Source organism: Schistocerca americana, chromosome X (assembly GCF_021461395.2).
Source record: "Schistocerca americana isolate TAMUIC-IGC-003095 chromosome X, iqSchAmer2.1, whole genome shotgun sequence".
Taxonomy (NCBI): Eukaryota; Metazoa; Arthropoda; class Insecta; order Orthoptera; family Acrididae; genus Schistocerca; species Schistocerca americana.
The window spans coordinates 806,317,878-806,338,881 of NC_060130.1; the positions used below are offsets into that span (position 1 = coordinate 806,317,878).

The window sequence follows — 21,004 nt, forward strand, 5'->3', positions numbered from 1 at the left end:
AAATAAGAACACCGTGAATTCATTGTCCCAGGAAGGGGAAACTTTATTGACACATTCCTGGGGTCAGATACATCACATGATCACACTGACAGAACCACAGGCACATAGACACAGGCAACAGAGCATGCACAATGTCGGCACTAGTACAGTGTATATCCACCTTTCGCAGCAATGCAGGCTGCTATTCTCCCATGGAGACGATCGTAGAGATGCTGGATGTAGTCCTGTGGAACGGCTTGCCATGCCATTTCCACCTGGCGCCTCAGTTGGACCAGCGTTCGTGCTGGACGTGCAGATCGCGTGAGACGACGCTTCATCCAGTCCCAAACATGCTCAATGGGGGATAGATCCGGAGATCTTGCTGGCCAGGGTAGTTGACTTACACCTTCTAGAGCACGTTGGGTGGCACGGGATACATGCGGACGTGCATTGTCCTGTTGGAACAGCAAGTTCCCTTGCCGGTCTAGGAATGGTAGAACGATGGGTTCGATGACGGTTTGGATGTACCGTGCACTATTCAGTGTCCCCTCGACGATCACCAGTGGTGTACGGCCAGTGTAGGAGATCGCTCCCCACACCATGATGCCGGGTGTTGGCCCTGTGTGCCTCGGTCGTATGCAGTCCTGATTGTGGCGCTCACCTGCACGGCGCCAAACACGCATACGACCATCATTGGCACCAAGGCAGAAGCGACTCTCATCGCTGAAGACGACACGTCTCCATTCGTCCCTCCATTCACGCCTGTCGCGACACCACTGGAGGCGGGCTGCACGATGTTGGGGCGTGAGCGGAAGACGGCCTAACGGTGTGCGGGACCGTAGCCCAGCATCATGGAGACGGTTGCGAATGGTCCTTGCCGATACCCCAGGAGCAACAGTGACCCTAATTTGCTGGGAAGTGGCGGTGCGGTCCCCTACGGCACTGCGTAGGATCCTACGGTCTTGGCGTGCATCCGTGCGTCGCTGCGGTCCGGTCCCAGGTCGACGGGCACGTGCACCTTCCGCCGACCACTGGCGACAACATCGATGTACTGTGGAGACCTCACGCCCCACGTGTTGAGCAATTCGGCGGTACGTCCACCCGGCCTCCCGCATGCCCACTATACGCCCTCGCTCAAAGTCCGTCAACTGCACAAACGGTTCACGTCCACGCTGTCGCGGCATGCTACCAGTGTTAAAGACTGCGATGGAGCTCCGTATGCCACGGCAAACTGGCTGACACTGACGGCGGCGGTGCACAAATGCTGCGCAGCTAGCGCCATTCGACGGCCAACACCGCGGTTCCTGGTGTGTCCGCTGTGCCGTGCGTGTGATCATTGCTTGTACAGCCCTCTTGCAGTGTCCGGAGCAAGTATGGTGGGTCTGACACACCGGTGTCAATGTGTTCTTTTTTCCATTTCCAGGAGTGTATTTCTTAGTCATCATATTTTGCATTAATCATACTTACAACAATAGGTCAGTGCCAAGTAGAACAGTCATTGAGCAGCAGATAAATACAGGATGGCCCACAGAAGTAGCACACTTTCATTTCATTATTATGAGATTTAATGTATATTTACATGAATTTAACTCATGGATGTCTGTTCTACTAACACCGCCATTATTGCAAATTGAAACATAAGTTTATTTCTTCAAAAGTGTGTCATACAAATGGCTTCCATCATTGGCAATACATTGCTGAAGACATTCGTGGACTCTCCTTGTAATATTCTCAATGACTTACTGAGAAATAGCCTCTAGCTCTTCCCAGAGTGTCTCTTTCAACTCATCAGTATTGTTGAGCCGCTGGGAAAAAACTTTGTTCATTAGACGACCTTGCAGAAAAAAGTAAGGGAATGAAAGATCAGGTCATCTTGTTGGACATGGGATATGAGTGAATCACGAGTAACTGATGCAGAAAGTGATGCCTCAGTGTAATCATTGCCATATGGCTGTAGGCCTGTCTTCCTGAAACCATATACTGTATAGACGACAATGTTCCTGCAGCTGTGAAATGAAGAAATTGTAATCACGGCTGTGTACTGTACAAAATTGGCAATCGCTGGCTGGCCCTCATTGTCTTAAAAAATGTGGCCCAATGACTCGAATATAACTTCCAACAGCACACCAGGCAATGACATAAGCATTATCCTGAACGTTCTCATGAATGAGCTGCATGTTTGTGTCTGACTAATATCAGAAGATTTATTGATTGAGAAATCCATTCAGATGAAAGTTTGCCTCATCAGTTATCACAAGATTTGTTGGGAACGCATCATCCTGGTCAATTATGTCCAGTGATTTTGTGCAGAAATTGTGTCTACTCATTTTATTTACCAGTCATAAATGTTGAACCACTTGCAGCTTATTTAAAGATGAAACTTTAAATCCTGTTTCACAACCCTTTGCAAAGTCATGTAAGGGATTTGTGATGTGCTGGATTGGCAAGGGCAGATCACTGTGGCCTTCATTGAGGAACTGCATGAACTCGTCAGATATTTTCCGGCCTTTGAACTGTCCTTTATGCTTGTCATTGGTTACAGAACCTGCTTCACACCATTGTTTTTTCCACCTGGACATTATCCTCCTTTTTGGGACATGGAAATGGCAGTCTCTTCTATGCGCATTACACACTGGACAGCCGCAATGATCTTTAGCGCGCGCGCCCACACACACACACACACGCACACACACACACACACACACACACACACACACACACACGCACACTCTCTCTCTCTCTCTCTCTCTCTCTCTCTGCATGCACACAGGCAGGTACTCTTCAGACATGAAAACTACACTAGAAAGTCTAATATCAAATAAAGACTCAAAAGAACACCCATCTAGGCTGTTCATAAATTAAGGTTAAATCCCTGATCTTTTCTAACCATAGAGTTTTTCTTGTTGTAACTAGTAGAGAAAGGTGGACACCGAAGACAGAAGGCATGTGGAATGGCTTAAAAACACTGTTATAAAAAAACTCAGCTTAGAAGATTGGAAATGTTCCATGAAGGAGAAGAAAAGCTCAGTAGTGTAAACTTGATTTCTAAATAACTTCATTATATGGTGTTTTCTTTTTTCTTTCAGGACAGTCCATGTGAGACTGTGATACAGAGAGACATTAATCGGACATTTCCAGCACATGACTTTTTCAAAGAGGCTGGTGGATTGGGGCAGGACTCCCTCTATCGTATCTCTAAAGCATATGCTGTTTATGATACGGAAGTTGGATACTGCCAAGGCTTAAGCTTCTTAGCAGCAACTTTGCTTCTTCATGTAAGTGTTATTTTAGTGGTACCAGTTTTTGTTTGAGTGATTTACAGATTTTTTAGTGTATAATGGGTACTCAACCTATGGATCAGGATAAAAAGCAGGTGCCGATATATCTCATTCATTTTTTCAGAATTACGAAGTACAGTTAATTAACATGGCCCTTATTAGAAACTAATGCCAAATATTCCTTTAAACCACACCAACAAATGAGGCCCTACAGAAACAATAATTGTACCTTTTATTATCAAGGCCACTATTATAGAAGTCATATGTTCCAAATTGTGTATCTTGTTGCTTTATGGGTGTACTCACAATTGATGGTTAAATCAGTGTTTTGGTGAGACATATATTGTAATAAACGGCTTTATGAGAGTGAATTTTTGGATAATACTCATTGTAAATGTCGTGTTCCATAGGTATTATGGGATTAGAAGTGATAATCATAAAATGTTTGTTATCACCCAAAAAAACTCAAGTTATGAACCTGAAAGTAGCTAAATATTTGCCCTTCAATGCAGCACATCTTTCTCAACAAGGTATGACTTGACAGAGATCTCAGTTGTGAAAGTTTACATTTTGGCTGTTCAGAAAATGTTCTTCCTTGAAAATCACCGTGTCGTTTTTCTGGAAATGCCTGACATGCAATGGTTTCTTCATCTATGGAAAGAGGTAGAAGTGACCAGGTCTCATGTCAGGAAAATATGGGCAATGATGGAAAATTTGATAGCCCAAAGAGCAGCATGTGTGATTGCATCCTGTGGAGAACGGGCTGGGACATTCTCATGAAGTAAAGACACTCCCTTGGACAGTTTCCCCCAATGCTTTGTCTTAACAGCTTCCTATGTCTGCCTGCTTAGCTGGGTGGTAACGTGCTTGCATCCCATGCACTGGGCCCGGGTTCGATTATTGGCCAGGTTGGCAATTTTCTCCACTCGGGGACTGGGTGTTGTGTTGTCATCATCATCATTTCATCCTCATCATCGACCACAAGTCGCTCAGTGTTGCACTGACTGACATAAGACATGCACTTGGCAGCCAAACCCAAATGGGACCTCCCAGCCAACAATGCTGTGCAATCATTTCATTTTTACAGCTTCCTATAGCATCGTGAGGAGATTTTGGTTGTATGCTCCTGTGATGGTTTGCAGCCATGAACATAATCTGAAAGCACTGCACTGTGGCAGCCCCAAAAATCACTCGGTATCACCTTGTCTAATGATGGTTGGGTCTTTACTATTTTCAATGATGGTGACTCCATGTTTGCACACCTTGCTTTGCTTCTTTGTCTCAAGGTCATGGAGATATATCCAGCACATTTCTATGATGATAAGGCATACAGGAAAGACACCTGGATTGGACTGGAAAAAGGTATAACATTTCCTCTGCTGTCTCGGTTTGGTGAGCTTTTTAAATTGGTGTGAGTGTGCAATATTTTGAAAAATGATTCATGAATGACTTTGTCTTTCCACTGCCAACTTGATTGTGGTATTCCGATCTTAGAGAACCAAGGCCTCCACTTTACGTGCCATTCCTGGTTCTTCACAGATAGGTGGTCTGGGACTTGGTTCATCATCATTCAGACTTGTTTAACTGCACTGAAAGCATCTGTTCCATCTAACCCCTGTGATATATTATGGTGCATTGTTGTTGTACACTAAAGATCAGAAATGAACTATGTAAATTCTATATTAAACTCACCCATGGGCTGTATGACTTCATCTCCAAACTCATTGTCTCTAAATGCTCGGAGGCTCAACTTGGCAGCATCCGTGCGACCTGTTTATAAGCATAAACTCATTGCTAAGTCTTGTTAGGTACACATGGACTCTGCCGGTGTAGAAAGGAGAGTGAGTATACAAGTGCATGAGTATAACTGAGGACTCAAAGTATAATTGAGGACTTGCAGCATTGTCACTACACATGCAGTGGTTGGGCATGGCAGTTATGAATAAATTTTGTAAATTCAATTGCCCTGCCACATTTTTCTGTCTGTATGTGAAGGCTAATCGCAGGAGCTACTTTAGGAATTTTGATACTGTTTTCAGTAATTGACAGATCGATTCACAAGGAAGCTTTTTGTATGTAATCTATAAATATGTCTGAACTATCATGAATTAAATTCTCCATTGCATTTTTCTTTCCATATGTGAGGGAGGATTTCAGAAACTACTGTAGGGATTTTGATAGGGTTTTCACTAATATATAAACTGATTCACAAGGAAGATTTGTGTATTTGTAGCTGCTAAGCCAGATAAGTCATTCAGTTAGCAGTGTGTGTGTGTGTGTGTGTGTGTGTGTGTGTGTGTGTGTTAGAATAACAGGTATATACAAAGGGCATAAGTTTTGCATAGTCGTCTATAATTTTTTTATATTTTGCAGGAGGAGAATGAATTTTTTTGTGAACATACTTGGAACATTTAGCTATACATTGAGCTGTGACACATCTGGCCCAACATTCTTTCCATGATGTAAATGCACTTTGATAAAATCCTGGGGATTGACTTTTAAACCATTGCTTGACACAGGAAATAAAGATCTTTCTCACTATCAAATGTTTTAATGCGCAGGTAGGCCTTCAGATGCCGAGAGAGGTAAAAATCAGCTGGAGCCAAGTCCGGACTGTAGAGAGGATGAGGAACAATTTTCTAACCCATTTTCCTGATTTCCTCCTGCTTCATAAGGGCTGTATGGGGTTTGGCATTGTCATGGTGTAGTCTGATGAGCTGACTCTGAAGCTGTGGTCTGTGAGTCTTGATGGCATGTTACAGCTTGTCCATTGACAAACAGTAACGGGCTCAGTTAATTGTGGATCCAGGTTCCAAGAAGTCAATGAAAATGACACCACACTGATCCCAGAAGAAGGAGGCCATCACCTTTCGGTCTGCTGTTCGTGAAAGTCTTGGTTTCTTCTTCCGAGGGGAACCTGGATGACGCCACTCCATGGATTGGGTTTTGCTCTCGGATTCAGACAGAAACCACCATGTTTCATCCTGGGTAATGTTGCTGTCAAAACACTGTTTTCACTCTTGAGTAAAGGTCTTCATGAGACCCTCGCACACATTCTTCCTCATCGTTTTCATTTCTCTTATCAATAATCTAGGCAGCTAACGTACACAGATTTTTCTGTACCCTAGTGACTGTACCAGTGATACCACACTACCCAATGACAAACGACTGATGACCTCACTGTCTGGTCTCCTTCCCCAAACAACCCCAACCCAGTGACAAACGAGTTATTTCAGCAAGCTGTCATGTCATCACACATCTGTCATTTTGGATGATTTGATCAATGGTCTCCTTACTCACATCACTCACTGCTGTCGATGGTCTACTGCATTGTGGATTGTCCAGTAGAAAGAAATCACATTCTTTAAACCTCTGCAACCACTGCTGGATACTGCTGCGACCCACTGTGTCCTCACCGTAAACAGGGAGCAACTTCCTGTGAATCGATGTGGCAGAGTCATCACCAGTCTTGAAGAGGAACTCCATCTCCGACCGTTGTCGCAACCTGACATCTACTTCACGGTCCATTATGGCTCACCTGTAAATAAAAGAAAATACTTTTATTTACCAACAATACAAATAATAATAATAATAAAAAAAATAGAGACAACTGTGCAAAACTTTTTGAATACCCTTTGTATAATTGTTCACTTACCTGAAATGTTTACGAACCTAGTACCAACTTCTTTGAAAACACTGTCTCTGTCTTCAGAACTCAGCATCAAAAGGTCACGACATGGAGAACACAAAAATGTTGAAGTCTTGTGGTGCAAGAGCAGTTTAATCTTATTAGCCTTTTTGGCCATGTAATTTCTGCATCTTAATTTAAGTATTGCCATGGGACCACTACCCATCACTGCCTAATTCATTAGGATTCAAGTGACCATCCAGAAGTTTACACTGCCAGAGAAGTACCAAATGGAAGGTTTGGATAGTTGTCTCGTTCTAGGTTATTAGTAGCTTCTTTCTAACAAAGTGTTCCATCGGACTTTGACTTCTTGTTTGAGTGACTTTGTGAGTCTCTTTGAAAGACAGACTCTCTTACAATGTGCCACTAATGCTTTTCGGAACTTTATTGTCCCTCCTACATGAAGTAGTTACGGGTGTGAAGCTTCAGTGCTTGAGCAGAGTGCCAAGACAAAGACTGTTGCAAGTAAGCGTAGTGAAGTTTTTCAGAGCTGCCGCTGTATTAGAACCCTGATCTATTACAAAAGGTGCTGACTTCATTAAATCCTCAGAAATTTGCAAGGACGCGGTTAGGTGAACAAGCTCTGTATCAGGAAATGGGGTGGTAATCAGTACTCCATGCTCTATATGTTACCTTTCACTAATAGTGGATACAGTCACTGTAGTGTAGGTTATTTTACATGCATCAACCGCCCACATATCAGTTTGGGAAAAAGCTCTTTTATCAGTGATAGCAACAGTAACTCATGGACCCAGCACCTTTTCAAGGTTGTCTGCAATGGATTTTATTCACTTCTTAACTTTAGTCAGATTTCGTGGTATAGCCTCTACATCAACTTTAGAAACCACTTCAGCCCCTACAGACACATGCATTTGGACTACTTTTTTCCCCCTTGCCAGTCCGGGGGCTAAATAGGCTTGAGGTACTCCTGCCTCTCATAAGAGGTGGCTAAGAGGAGTCCCACACTTTTCAGTCCTATGATTTCAGGTCCGATTCTATGGTCTGACCTGCCACTTTCAAAATTCTACAGAAGTGCGGGCCATATGGGGAAGGACGCCTTACGTTGTGCATGAGTTATCCATAGTGCCCTTAGATTCGATCTCCTGAATTTCTTGTCATGGCTTTGCATCTCCACTTGCGATTCAATTATTTGGGCGAGGACACTTTCTGGAGTATGTCATCTTCTTCCGTTGTCTCTTGTCCTCTTTCACTCCCATGACAGTATTGGATTTCTCTGCACCCAATATCCAGCACGGTAGCCAGTCCGTTGCGGTGGGGCCTTCATGTACCCATTTGGTGGTATTCCCCTGACTACACTGCTGATGCCTGAGCTGTGAACTCCCCACATTGCCAAGGAGAAGATGCCTGTCTTCCTGGGGCATCAGGACTCCCAGCAATGGCCATTATGCCAGTTGGCCTTTGCTGTGGCTGGGTGGCACCCATGGGTAGAGCCCCTGGTCGGAATGGGTGACATCAGGGCGGATGACCTGCAGTGAAGCGGACTAAGTCATCTCTTGCTGGTGACCATACGGCACCAGCAGTCTCTAAGAAGGGCAAGATCAAATACAATGCTGACAGGTATGACCCTAAATCGTTTCCATCCCTCGCTTCACCATGGGAGGAACGTATGGCTACAGAATGGAGAGAGTCATATTCGCCTCGGTTTTTAGTCTGTAGCAGAATTGATGGGGACTTCTTTCTACCTACAAAGCCTCAATTTTTCATTGAACACTTTGAGGATAAGTTTGGAGAAGTGACAGCGCTGTCCAAGATGTGAAACGGTGCAGTCTTGATTCAGACAGCATCCCGGGCCCAATCCCGAGTGTTATTCGCCTGTGAAGAGCTGTATGATATGCCTGTTTCTGTCACTCCCCATAAAAGCCTCAACATGGTCCAGGGGATCATTTTCCATTGAGATCTCCTCTTGCAGTCTGACGACGAGGGTGTTCATTTCATACAACACATTTACAGGGGACCCAAAGACAACATGCTTGCTACCGGTGCCTTCATCCTGGTCTTTGAGGGTGATTCATTGCCTGAAAAGGTCAAGGTGATGGTTTACTGCTGTGAGGTTAAACTATATGTCCCTCCCTCTATGCGGTGCCTTAAGTGCTAGAAGTTCGGGCTGCACTTCCAGCGCCACATGTCGAGACTGCAGACATCCACTGCACCCAGATACTCCATGTGCGCCTCCTCCCACTTGCATCATCTGTGGAGAGCACCACTCCCCAGACTGCCCAGTACTCCAAGAGGAGCGGAAAATCGTGGAGTACAAGACCCTGGACCAGTTGACTTACCAAGAGGCTACACCCCACTCAGTTGACGTCGATATTTGCTGCAGCTACATCACCATCACTGTCCCAAGCACCAGCGGTTCTTCACTTTGTGCCACGAACATTGGGCCCTCCGGCCACCAGACTACATCTACCCCCTTGGTGGTAGGGGGAAAATCTTCCTCCGTTGCTCCCAAAGCACCTACTTCGGGAGCAAGGCACCCCCAAACGCAGGGGACATTGGTCCCCTCCGCCCTGCCGGAGAAGCAAGAGCCTCCTCCGTCTCCTCACATGCGTGAGGGGTCCCTTGGGACCCCCTCTCCCAACGTCTCCACTAATGTCACGGTGGACTCTCACCAGTGGCTCAAGGAGCCAAAAGTTGTTGGATGAAGAGCTTCATGGTCTTCCTCAGAGCCTGAAGCTACTTCAGAGTAGTTCTCCCAGCAAGCCCCTAAAGTGAAGCGAGAGGGCAAGGAAACAAAGAAGTCTGCTAAGAAAAAGGACCCTTCCATGGTCCCAACACCACTATTCCCTACCAATTCTGCATCTTAGGATGCAGTGGAGATCTTGGCGACCCCTGCAGACCTGGATCTCACTGATGCCTCATCCTCCACAGAAATGGCTACAAATACTCAGTCTGTGGCAGCAGGTGACACTGAGGCATAATCTGTCTCCTTGAATGTTTCCTGCCTTCCCAGCCTCACCATAATGTCATCCTCCAGTGGAATTGCGGCGGCTTTTCCACCACCTCGGCACCTCTTAAACTTCACACTTGCTTTCTGGATTGCCCTCCAGGAAACCTGGTTCCCAGCAATGCGGACCCCTGCCCTCTGCGGCTATAGGGGATATTACAAGAACCGTAGTGACTATAATAGAGTGTCTGGTGGAGTTCGTACCTATGTCCTGAACTCGGTATGCAGTGAACCTGTGCCCCTTCAAACCCCCCTTGATGCTGTGGCTGTCAGAATAAGGACGACACAGGAAATAACTGTCTGCAACGTATATCTTCCTGCAGATGGTGCAGTACCCCTGAACGCATTGGTTGCACTGATTGATCAACTCCCTAAACCTTTCCTACTTTTGGGAGATTCTAATGCCCATAAGGCCTTTTGGGGTGGCATTGTGCTTACGGGATGAGGCATAGATGTCAAAACTTTACTGTCTCTACGTGACCTCTGCCTCTTAAATACAGGTGCCCCCACACATTTCAGTGTGGCACATGGCCAGTTTACAGTCCTGTGGATGTCTCCCATCTATCCACTGGAGAGCACATGATGACCTTTGTGGCAGTGACCGCTTCCCCATCTTCCTGTCAATGCCCCGGCGTCATGCCCATGGACGCCTGCCTAAATGGGCTTCAAACTTTCACCTCTGCTGTCACCGTTGAATCTCCTCCACATGGTAACATCGATGTGGTGGTTGAGCAGGTAACTACAACGATCGTTTCTGCGGCGAAAACACGATCCCTCATTCTGTAGGATGCCCCTGGCGGAGCACAGTCCCTTGGTGGTCGCCGGAAGTTGCTGAAGTAATTAAAGAGCATCGGTGAGCTGTACAGCAGCATAAGCATCTCATCGCCTTTAAATAGCTCCATGCCCGCATTCGCTAGCTTATAAAAAGACAGAAACAGGAGTGTAGGGAGAGATGCGTCTTGACCATTGGGTGCCATACATCACCTTCCCAAGTCTGGGCAAAGATCAAACAAGTTCTTTGGTACCAGACCACAACAGGTGTTTCCGGTGTTAACATAAATGGCCTGTTATCTACCGATGCAAACGTGATTGCCGAGCACTTTGCTGAGCACTATGCTCGTGCCTCTCAGAGAATTACTCTGGGAAAGCCCTCTCGTTTACTACACGTCACAGTGAATCCTATAACACCCCATTTGAAGAATGGGAGCTCCTCAGTGCCCTTGTACATTACCCCGACAGTCAGATGATTAAACATCTCTTGTCTAACTGCAAGAGACACCTCCACGTGATCTTCGAACAGATCTGGTGTGATGGCATCTTTCCATCGCACTGGCAGGAGAACACTATCATACTAGTGCTCAAACCCGGCAAAAATCCGCTTGATGTGGATAGCTATCGGCCCATCAGCCTCACCAACATTCTTTGTAAGCTACTGGACTGTATGGTGTGTCGGCAGTTGGGTTGGGTCCTGGAGTCACGTGGCCTACTGTCTCCGTGCCAGAGCGGTTTCCGCCAGGGTTACTCTACCACTGATTATCTTGTGTCCCTCGAGACTGCCATCCGAACAGCCTTTTCCAGACGCCAACGCCTTGTTGCCATCTTTTTGGATTTACGAAAAGCGTATGACACTACCTGGTGACATCATCATCCTTGCCACATTATACAGGTGGGGTTTCTGAGGCCCACTTCTGAGTTTTATCCAGAATTTCCTGTCGCTTCATACTTCCCATGTCCAAGTTGGTGCCTCCTGTAGTTCCCCCCATATCTAAGAGAACAGGGTTCCACACAGCTCTGTATTGAGTGTATCTCTATTTTTAGTCGCCATTAACAGTCCAGCAGCAGCTGTATGGCCATCCGTCTAACCCTCTCTGTATGCAGTCGACTTCTGCATTTCGTATTGCTTCACCAGTACTGGTGCTGCAGAGCCATGCCTACAGTGAGCCATCTACAGGGTGCAGTCATGGGCTGTAGCCCACGGCTTCCAGTTTTCGGCCACAAAGTCATGTGTCATGCCCTTCTGTTGGCACCGTACCATTCATCCGGAACCAGAAATTTACCTTACTGACGATCTCCTGACTGTACTGGAGACATATCGATTCTTAGGACTGGTTTTCATTGCCCTACAGAGCCCTTGTTGAAGCCCGCATTGACTATAGGAGTCTGGTTTATGGTTCGGCGGCACCCTCAGCATTGTGTTTAATCGACCCAGTGCACCACTGTGGTGTTCGACTAGCGATGGGAGCTTTTAGGACGAGTCCAGTGACCAGCGTCCTGCCAGAGGCTGGAGTCCCTCCATTGCATGTCAGGCATGCGCAACTGCTTGCCAGTTACATTTCACACATTCATAGTTCTCCTGTGCAACCAAATTACCATCTCCCACATCGGTGGCCCAGGTCAGGGCTTACAATTGCAGTTCACATCCGATCCGTTCAATCTGAACTGAAGTCCTTGCCTTTACCACCTATACTTGAGGTCCATTTGCGTACACTTCCATGGTATACACCTAGGCCGCAGCTTCGCCAGGACCTTTCACATGGCCCAAAGGAGTCAGTTCACCCCGTGGCTCTCCGCTTTCACTTCCCCTCGATTCTTGACATGTACTGAGGCCATGAAGTGGTTTACACCGACAGCTTGATGGCTGATGGTCATGTGAGCTTCGCTTATGTCTGTGGAGGGCATATTTAACAGTATTCCTTGTCCGATGGCTGCAGTGTTTTCACTGCAGAGCTGGTGGCTATATCTTGTGCTCTTGAGCACATCCATTCATGCCCTGGGGAGTCGTTTATTCCGTGTACTGTCTCTTTGAGCAGCCTACAAGCTATCGACCAGTGCTACCCTCGTCACCCTCTGGTAGTGACCATCCAGGAGTCCATCTATGCCTTGGAACAGTCCAGTCGTTCAGTGGTGTTTGTGTGAACCCCAGGACATGTCGGAATCCCAGGCAGCGAACTTGCTGACAGACTGGTCAAACAGGCTGCACGGAAAACGCTTATGGAAATCGGCATTCCAATAACTAACCTGTATTTGTTTTTACAGAGTCAGGTTTTTTGGCTTTGGGAGACGGAATGGCATAGTCTCAGTACGCACAACAAACTGTGTGCCATTAAGGGGACTACAAATGTGTGTCTGTCCTCCATGCGGGCCTCTCGCAGGGACTCTGTGGTTCTCTACCGGCTCCGCATTGACAACACAACCCACGGCTACCTCCTGCACCGTGAAGACCCACCTCAGTGTCGTTGCAGCGCCCTGTTGACAATGGCCCATATTCTGGTGCACTGTGCTACTTTGACTGCCATGCGGTGAAATCTTCAGTTACCGGTCTCATTTTTGCTAATTTTGTCTGACAACACCTCATTGGCTGATTTAGTTTTACATTTTATTCATGAGGGTGGGTTTTATCTTTTGATCTAAGTTTTTGTGCATGTCCTTTGTCTCTCTGTGTCCTCCACCCTAGTGCTTGTAGGGTGGTGGTTTTAATCTCTTCTACCTGTTTCTTACATTTCTGTGGTTTTCTTGTCCCCTTTTGTCCCTTTAAGCATTTGTTGCCCTTCCATCGTTGTTGTCATTTTTCCTTTCTCTCCATTTTGTGTTGTCAGTTGCACTTGTTTTATTCTCACCCTTGTGGCATTGTTTTATTCCGAACAAGGGACCTTCCCCCCACTTTTAAACTATCCAACCAACCAACCAACTAACTGACTACCTTTTTGAAACATGAGCGATGAACCACACTGAATGGTCTAAGATCTCCACAACATGAGTGCCACTGAATCACAAATAGCATGCTTTTAATATGCAATATTTTGTTATCTGCCACAACATCCAAGTAAATACATATTTTTTCAAGGAAATATTGTAATTTTTTATGGATTATTTATGATGAAATGGAAATTAGTGTGGGTTTGCAACAATATAAGTGAAATAAGAAATTTATTTTTATGCAGACAATGAGCCTTTAAATAAGCTACTGACCTGTCATGTCCTTTGTTGTTTGTTTACTAAAATACTGTTTCAGTATTCCATTGCCATTACAATTGTATTATCTTGTTATAGTGAAATGAATCTTTGTAAACTTTGAGATTTTTGGCAAAAGATGCAAATTTCAACATGGTAATGAGAGAAGTGTAGATGTTACTCAAAGCTTGCCACTGATCACACACTCCTGCACACTTTAGTAAGAGAACGAGTCAGTGAGTAGGAAGCGACCACAGTGCCACCGTTGTCAGACATGTCATACTCGGAACTCTAGGGGGAAGGAGAGAGGCCAGTATAGTGCTAATGTAACAGTGGCCCCTAGATTTCTAAGATATACAACCTTAAACACTGGACTCATACTACCTCTGTTTCTGATCTCTGCTCTTCACTTCAACAGACTCAGCATTGTTCCCTTTCAAATATTTTGACTCCTCTAGTGGTGTGCTACAGTACAGTGTGGAAGGACTTCCATGTTTACCAGAAATGCAGCCATCTTCTCCAGGTGCTGCAGAGGGGATTGGGGGGGGGGGGGGGGGGGGGGAAGGTCAAAATACTCCTTCACATTGTAAGCTGAAGATAAGTAAGGAAGGTGTAAAATAAAGGGGATGAGGGAGGGTATGTTGTAAGTTGTACACAGAAGCAAATTTGTTTATGTTGCTGTGTGCATGATGTCACCCAGGATCACGTGAAACCAGTACTTGTATGTTGGAGGGTAGCTGTGATTGTAAGCTTAATGACATGTTAATTGTGCTCCTCCAGAGGTTTGTTCTTCCAAAGCTCATTTGTCGATTGATGCAGATTTTGATGTGGTTTTAAATTAAATGCAAAGATCGTCATGGGGTTGAAATCATTATGCTGTGTCTGACGTAACTTGTAAACCTCTTTGATGACACCTCAGTTACAGTTAGCCTAAGACGTGAGTAGTGACATCCAGTGGTGTGTTTGTTTGTTTGTCTATGTTTGTTACTAACAATTAGTGTCCTGACGTCTCATGATTGCTTCCAGTGCACTTTGTCACATTCCGTTGTTACCATGATGATTCACCATGATTCTTGCCATCTTCTTCCTTGTTTCCTCATGGCTTTTCCTTGTTGGGATGGTTTGTCTGTTACCAGTTTGTTTGTAAATAATTGTAGGCGTATCCACAAGATATTTGCTGTGTCGCAGAATTTGCATCTAAGACATGTACACCTACATCTATATCTTATGCTGACATTATTCTCCAAAATTTTTGACTACGTGATGTATTCTAGAATAGTATCTCACCTTACCAACAACAGTATCCTTAGCAAATCACAGTCTCTGTTTCAGAAGGGTAATGCTACTAAGGACACCATTTACACATCCACTCACTAAGTTTTACAAGCATTAAATAATAAAATATTGCTGGTTGAGCTATTTTCTGTGGCCTATGTAAGGCATTTGACTTTGTGAATCACGGTATTCTCATAGATAAATTGATATTTTATGGGATTGATGGTATAGCCAACCAATGGCTAATGTCATATTTAACCAAAATAATGCAGAAAGTTGCACTTAGTAATTCAAGCAATGTAGTCCAGTGAGATAATTCTGAATGGGGTGAGATCACGTATGGAGTTTCTCAAGGTTCAATCTTAGGTCCACTGCTCTTCCTCATATATGTAAACAATCTTCTGTTTAGTATACAGCAAGCAGAGTTAGTTCTTATTGCAGATGACACTAGTATTGTAGTTGATCCAAGCATACATACAGAAAAGGAAGAAATGGTAAACAAAGTTCTTAAAAGTGTCATTGACTGGTTTTCTGTGAATAGTCTCATCCTCAGTTTTAAAAAGACACAACGTATTCAGTTCTGCACAGCTAGAGGTACTGCACCAATGGTAAGTGTAACGTATGATGAGGAAATAATAAATAGTGTGGAAACTTCAAAATTCTTAGGGGTCCACATTGATTTTTTTAAATTGGAAAAAAACCACATTTTTGGAACTCCTAAAACAACTTAGTTCCGCTGCATTTGTGCTTAGAATCATTGCAAATCTTGGGGAGAGACAAATCAGAAATGAGACATGTTTTACATATTTTGTTGAATAATGTCATATACAATAATGTTCTGGGGTAACTTGTCTTTAAGAAAGTCAGTCTTCATTGCACAAAACATGCTGTAAGAATAATATGTGGTACTCACCCATGATCACTTGAAGACATCTGTTTAAGGAATTGGGCATTCTGATTACTGCTTCATAGTATATTTCTTCCCTCATATAGTTTGTTGTAAATAATCCACTACAGTTCAAAATCAACAATGAGATACGTAATAAAATATGGCGTTTCAGTCTTCGATCGCTATACTTTATTTTCAATTACCGGTTTCGGGCTAGCTGCCCATCTTCGAAAATAAAGTATAGCGATTGAAGACTGAAACACCATATTTTATTTAATGAACGATCGCGGAATTCCCATTGAGACAATCATGTCCAGTTTTGAGATACATAATTACAGTACAGAAAGAGAAATGACTTTACTCCACATTAAGGTTGTCTTTAGCACAAAAAGGGGTGCACAGTGCTGCAACAAAAATTTTTGGTCAGTTACCCAGTGATGTAAAATGTCTGACAGACAGCAAAGAAAAATTTGATAACGAACTGAGAAAGTTTATCCTTGAAAACTCCTTATATTCCATAGAAGAATTTCTGTTACTGTAATGGGTAAAAGGTGGTGGGCAGGAATTACTAACTCACATCAGTTTTTTTCCCGTCTTTAAAAAAAACTACTTCTTAGAAATGTTCATAATGTACCTGTATGTACAAATTAATTTGCGATGTGAATGTAAAATGAGTTGCTCCACCACTCATTATGATCTATCGTGCAAATGATACATGGAACATGTAACTAACACTACTCTGTAACTTACACTTAAGTGTCTCGCAGAGGGTTCTTTGAACTACCTTCAGACTATTTCTCTACCACTTCACTCTCTTAACAGTGCATGGGAAAAATAAGCACTTAAATCTTTCTGTACAGGCTGTTATTTATCTTATTTTATTATGATGATCATTTCTCCCTCTGTTGGTTGGTGACAGTAAAATGTTTTCATATTCAGAGGAGAAAAAAAAAATGGTTCTCAGCACTATGGGACTTAAGAGCTGACGTCATCAGTGCCCTAGAGCTTAGAACTACTTAAACCTAACTAACCTAAGGACATCACACACATCCATGCCCGAGGCAGGATTCGAACCTGCGACCGTAGCGGTCGCGTGGTTCCAGACTGTAGCGCCTAGAACCGCTCGGCCACACCGGCCAGCTCAGAGGAGAAAGTTGGTGATTGAAATTTCATGAAAAGACCTCACCGCAACAAAAAATGCCTTTATTTTTAATGATTGCCACCCCAATTCACTTATCATATTTGTAACATTCTTTCCCCTACTTCACGATAATACAAATTGTGCTGCCCTTCTTTGGATTTGTTCGATGTCCTCTATCAATCCTATCTGGTAAGGTTCCCATACTGCATGGTAGTACTCTAGCAGAGAATGGACAAACAAAGTGTAAGCAATCCCTTTAGCAGACCTGTTGCATCTTCAAAGTGTTGTGGCAATAAAATGCAGCCTTTGGTTTGCCTTCCCACCAACTTTAGCTATGTGACTGTTCCAATTTATGTTGTTCGTAATTGTAATTCCTTGGTATTTAGTTGAATTGTCAACCTTCAAATTTGTGTGATTTATCATGTAACTGAAATTTAATGGATTTCTTTTTGTACTCATGTGGATGACTTCACAATTTTTTCTTATTCAGAGACAACTGCCACTTCTTACATCTTACAGATGTAGTGTCTAAGTCATTTTGCATTTGGTTTTGATCATCTGAGGATTTTACTAGATGGAAAATGACAGCATCATCTGCAAACAAGTCTAAGAGGGCTGCTCAGATTGTCTCCTAAATCATTTATATAAATCATAAACAGCAGATGGCTTATGACTCTTCCTTGGGGAATGCCAGACATTACTTCTATTTTACTTGATTACTTTCCATCAGTTACTATGAACTGTGACCTTTCTGACAAGAAATAGTGAATCTAGTCACACAACTGAGACAAACTCCGTACACACGCAACTTGATTATAAGCCACAGTAGTTGCTCACTGAACAGCCAGCTACATAGCTCATTTACACATTGGCTTCCATTGGTGACACATCAGGAGGGAATCAAGTAGCATTTCTAGAATTCTATTTGCTTTTATAATTTACATTTTCAGTTAGGCTTGCTAGGATGGCTAGGATGTGTACATGCTGTGTGCAGACGCAGGAGGAACTGGCCACAGTTCGCTAACAGCTATGGTCAGTCACCTTCTGGCTGCTGCCTTGGATATAGCGGTGGCGGAGAATGTGGCGTGTGGCATGGGACACTTCAGGTGTTGCTTGTTTTGCCCACAGGCTCTGCTTCTGACGCACCTCGTAGTGCACCCAACATGGTGGATCTGCCCTCACAAGAGAGTGAATGGCAGGTAGTAATGCAATCATGTTGCTCAAGACTGAGGGCCATTGTGAAGACAGGCTGCCTGTGTGGAGACAGGCTGCCTGGCCCCTGGTCTTGCCCATTCACCCTGTGAGTGGACAGGTGGCCGCTCCTTCAGCAGGCTCTGAGCAGGCACATGGGAGGGAGGGGGTTACAAATTGTTGGGACTTCAGTGTTAGGTGCTTTATGGAGCCCCTTAGGTAGATAGCGTTCAGGGTTGGAAAGAAACCCAGTGTGCGGTCTGTATGTCTGCCAGGAGGCCTCATCCAAGATGTGGATGTGGCTTTGCCTGCGCCTATTGAACGTGCAGGGTGCAGTTGGCTCACATTGGCACTGACACCTGTTGCTTGGGTTCTGAGGCAATCCTCAGTTTGTAAAGGCAGTTGGTGGAGGTGGTTAAGACTGCTGGCTGCATGGAGTGCAAGCAGAGCCCACAATTTGCAGCATTGTTCCTAGAGTTGATCAGGATCCTTTGGTTTGGAACGAAGTGGAGGGTCTCAACCAAATGCTTCTTCAACTCTGTGATGGTCTTGGCTTCAGATTTCTAGAGCTGGGTTATCACGTGGGGACTCCCCTTGATAGGTCAGGGGTGCACTATGCAAAGGAAGTAGCTACTCAGGTATCGGAGTACTTGTGAAATGCACATGAGGGTTTTTTAGGCCAGGCCAGGCAGTAGTTTGAGGTGCTCTGATGAACACCCACCAGTCGATATACACCAAGGGAAGTCAAACGGCATCAAAATAAAGACACTTCAACTACCATAAACTGTCAAAATATTTGTAATAAAGTTCCTGAATTCACTTCCCTCGAGGAAAGAGCTGATGGTCAAGTTATTCTTGAGACTGAGAGGGGGCTGAAACCTGAAGTGAAAAGCTCTGAGATATTTAGCAAGTCATGGGACATAAATTGGAAAGATACATTAGAGACCATAAGAGGGGGAAATGTTCATTACAGTTGACAAAAATATTGAAGTTGAGTGTGACGGTGAAGTTTTTTGGTCGCGTATAATGGGTGTCGGTGAAACCAAGTTAATTATTGGAGGTAGTGGCCCCACGTACCTTCTCACAGATGGCAGCACTTTTGCCACTCTGGTTTACCAGTTTGCTTCCTCCTCCGTGTCTGCTACTCCATGCTCTGCACTCGTTGGTAGCACACTGCGTCTTGTACACGTTCACTGCAGTGCTCGGGGTCACAGCACCAAGTGTAAGTGTCCAGGTATTTTTGCATATTTCTTTACTCAGGCAGTTGTCCATAGTACTGTCTGGTGTCACTTTGGCATTGACTTAGGTTTCACAGCACCTAGCCTGACCAGTGGTTTTTTAAATGTTTTTAAAATTTTTATGTTTTTTTTTGTTTTTTATGTTTATTGCTGCATGTAAAAATTATGTCCCATCTTTTGCTATTTTCAATATGGCACCTGAAGATGGGTGTATAAGAGCCCGAACTGGTCATGTGTTAAATAAAAGAACCTTACAACTCGAGCGGTATTTTCAAGCTGTGGTAAAATTGTCAGTTGGGAATGTTCCTCCAACAGTATTGTTTACTGTAATATTTGGATACAGTGTTACTAATGGCCTGCTTTACATAGCCAAGTCATTTAAATATCTGGAGGTAACATTTCAAAGTGATATGACATGGAACGAGCATGTGAGAACTGTGGTAGGGAAGGTGAATGGTCGATTTCAGTTTATTGGGAGAATTTTAGGAAGAAAGGTGACTGCATATAGGACACTGGTGCAACCTATTCTTGAGTACTGCTCGGGTGTTAGGGATCTGTACCAGGTCAGATTGGAGGAAGACATTGAAGCATTTCAGAGGCGGGCTGCTAGATTTGTTACTGGTAGGTTCAAACAACGTGTAAGTGTTACGGTGATTCTGCAGGAACTCAAATGGGAATCCCTGGAGGGAAGTCGACATTCTTTTCGAGAAACACTATTGAGAAAACTTAAAGAACCAGAATTTGAAGCTGACTGCCGAACGATACTAATGCCACCAACATACATTGCACGTAAGGACCATGAAGATAAGATACAAGTAATTAGGATTCATACAGAGGCATTTAGATAGTTGTTTTTCCCTTGCTCTATTTGTGAGTGGAACAGGAAAGGAAATGACTGGTATTGGTACAGGGTACCCGCTGCCATGTACCGTATGGTGGCTTGCAGAGTCTTTATGTAGATGTAGACTAGACATTCAACTTTTGCAACTGTCCTCCATGAGGAATGAGCAGGCTATCAACAGTGTCTCCTCAAAGACCATTCAGCAAATGTTGCTGTGTATGGACCTCTGCAGCAGGTGGGTGGTTTGTACACCCACACTGACTGCTGTTTATCGGCAATGAAGGCTGTAATTTACAGGCTAATACCACAGCTAGATGTCCACTGAGTGGCAATTGGTGGCCTTTTCAGGTGAATAGTGTTTTATGCCTGTACAGTGTGAAATGTATTAAACCAAACAACCTGCAACATTGTTGGAAGGGACTAGGTTGGAGAAGGAAGCCTTATTGCCTGGGGAATGTTTTCGTGGTATTCCCTATAAGGTGCAGTGGAATGACAGTATGCATCTGTCCTTGTGGAACATGTCTACCCCTACTTGCAGTTTGTTTTTCCTTGGTATGATGGTATCCAC

The 21,004-nt window shown here is 44.3% G+C and overlaps 1 protein-coding gene across 1 annotated transcript in view; it reads left to right on the forward strand.

The window, feature by feature from the left end:
• The window catches only part of LOC124556493 (rab GTPase-activating protein 1-like), a 159,921-nt gene that overhangs the window by 84,538 nt on the left and 54,379 nt on the right, over positions 1–21,004 (forward strand). Inside the window, exon 9 of the mRNA XM_047130450.1 lies at positions 3,066–3,254. Coding sequence (XP_046986406.1) covers positions 3,066–3,254 — 189 coding nt within the window. The remainder of the gene's footprint in view (positions 1–3,065; positions 3,255–21,004) is intronic.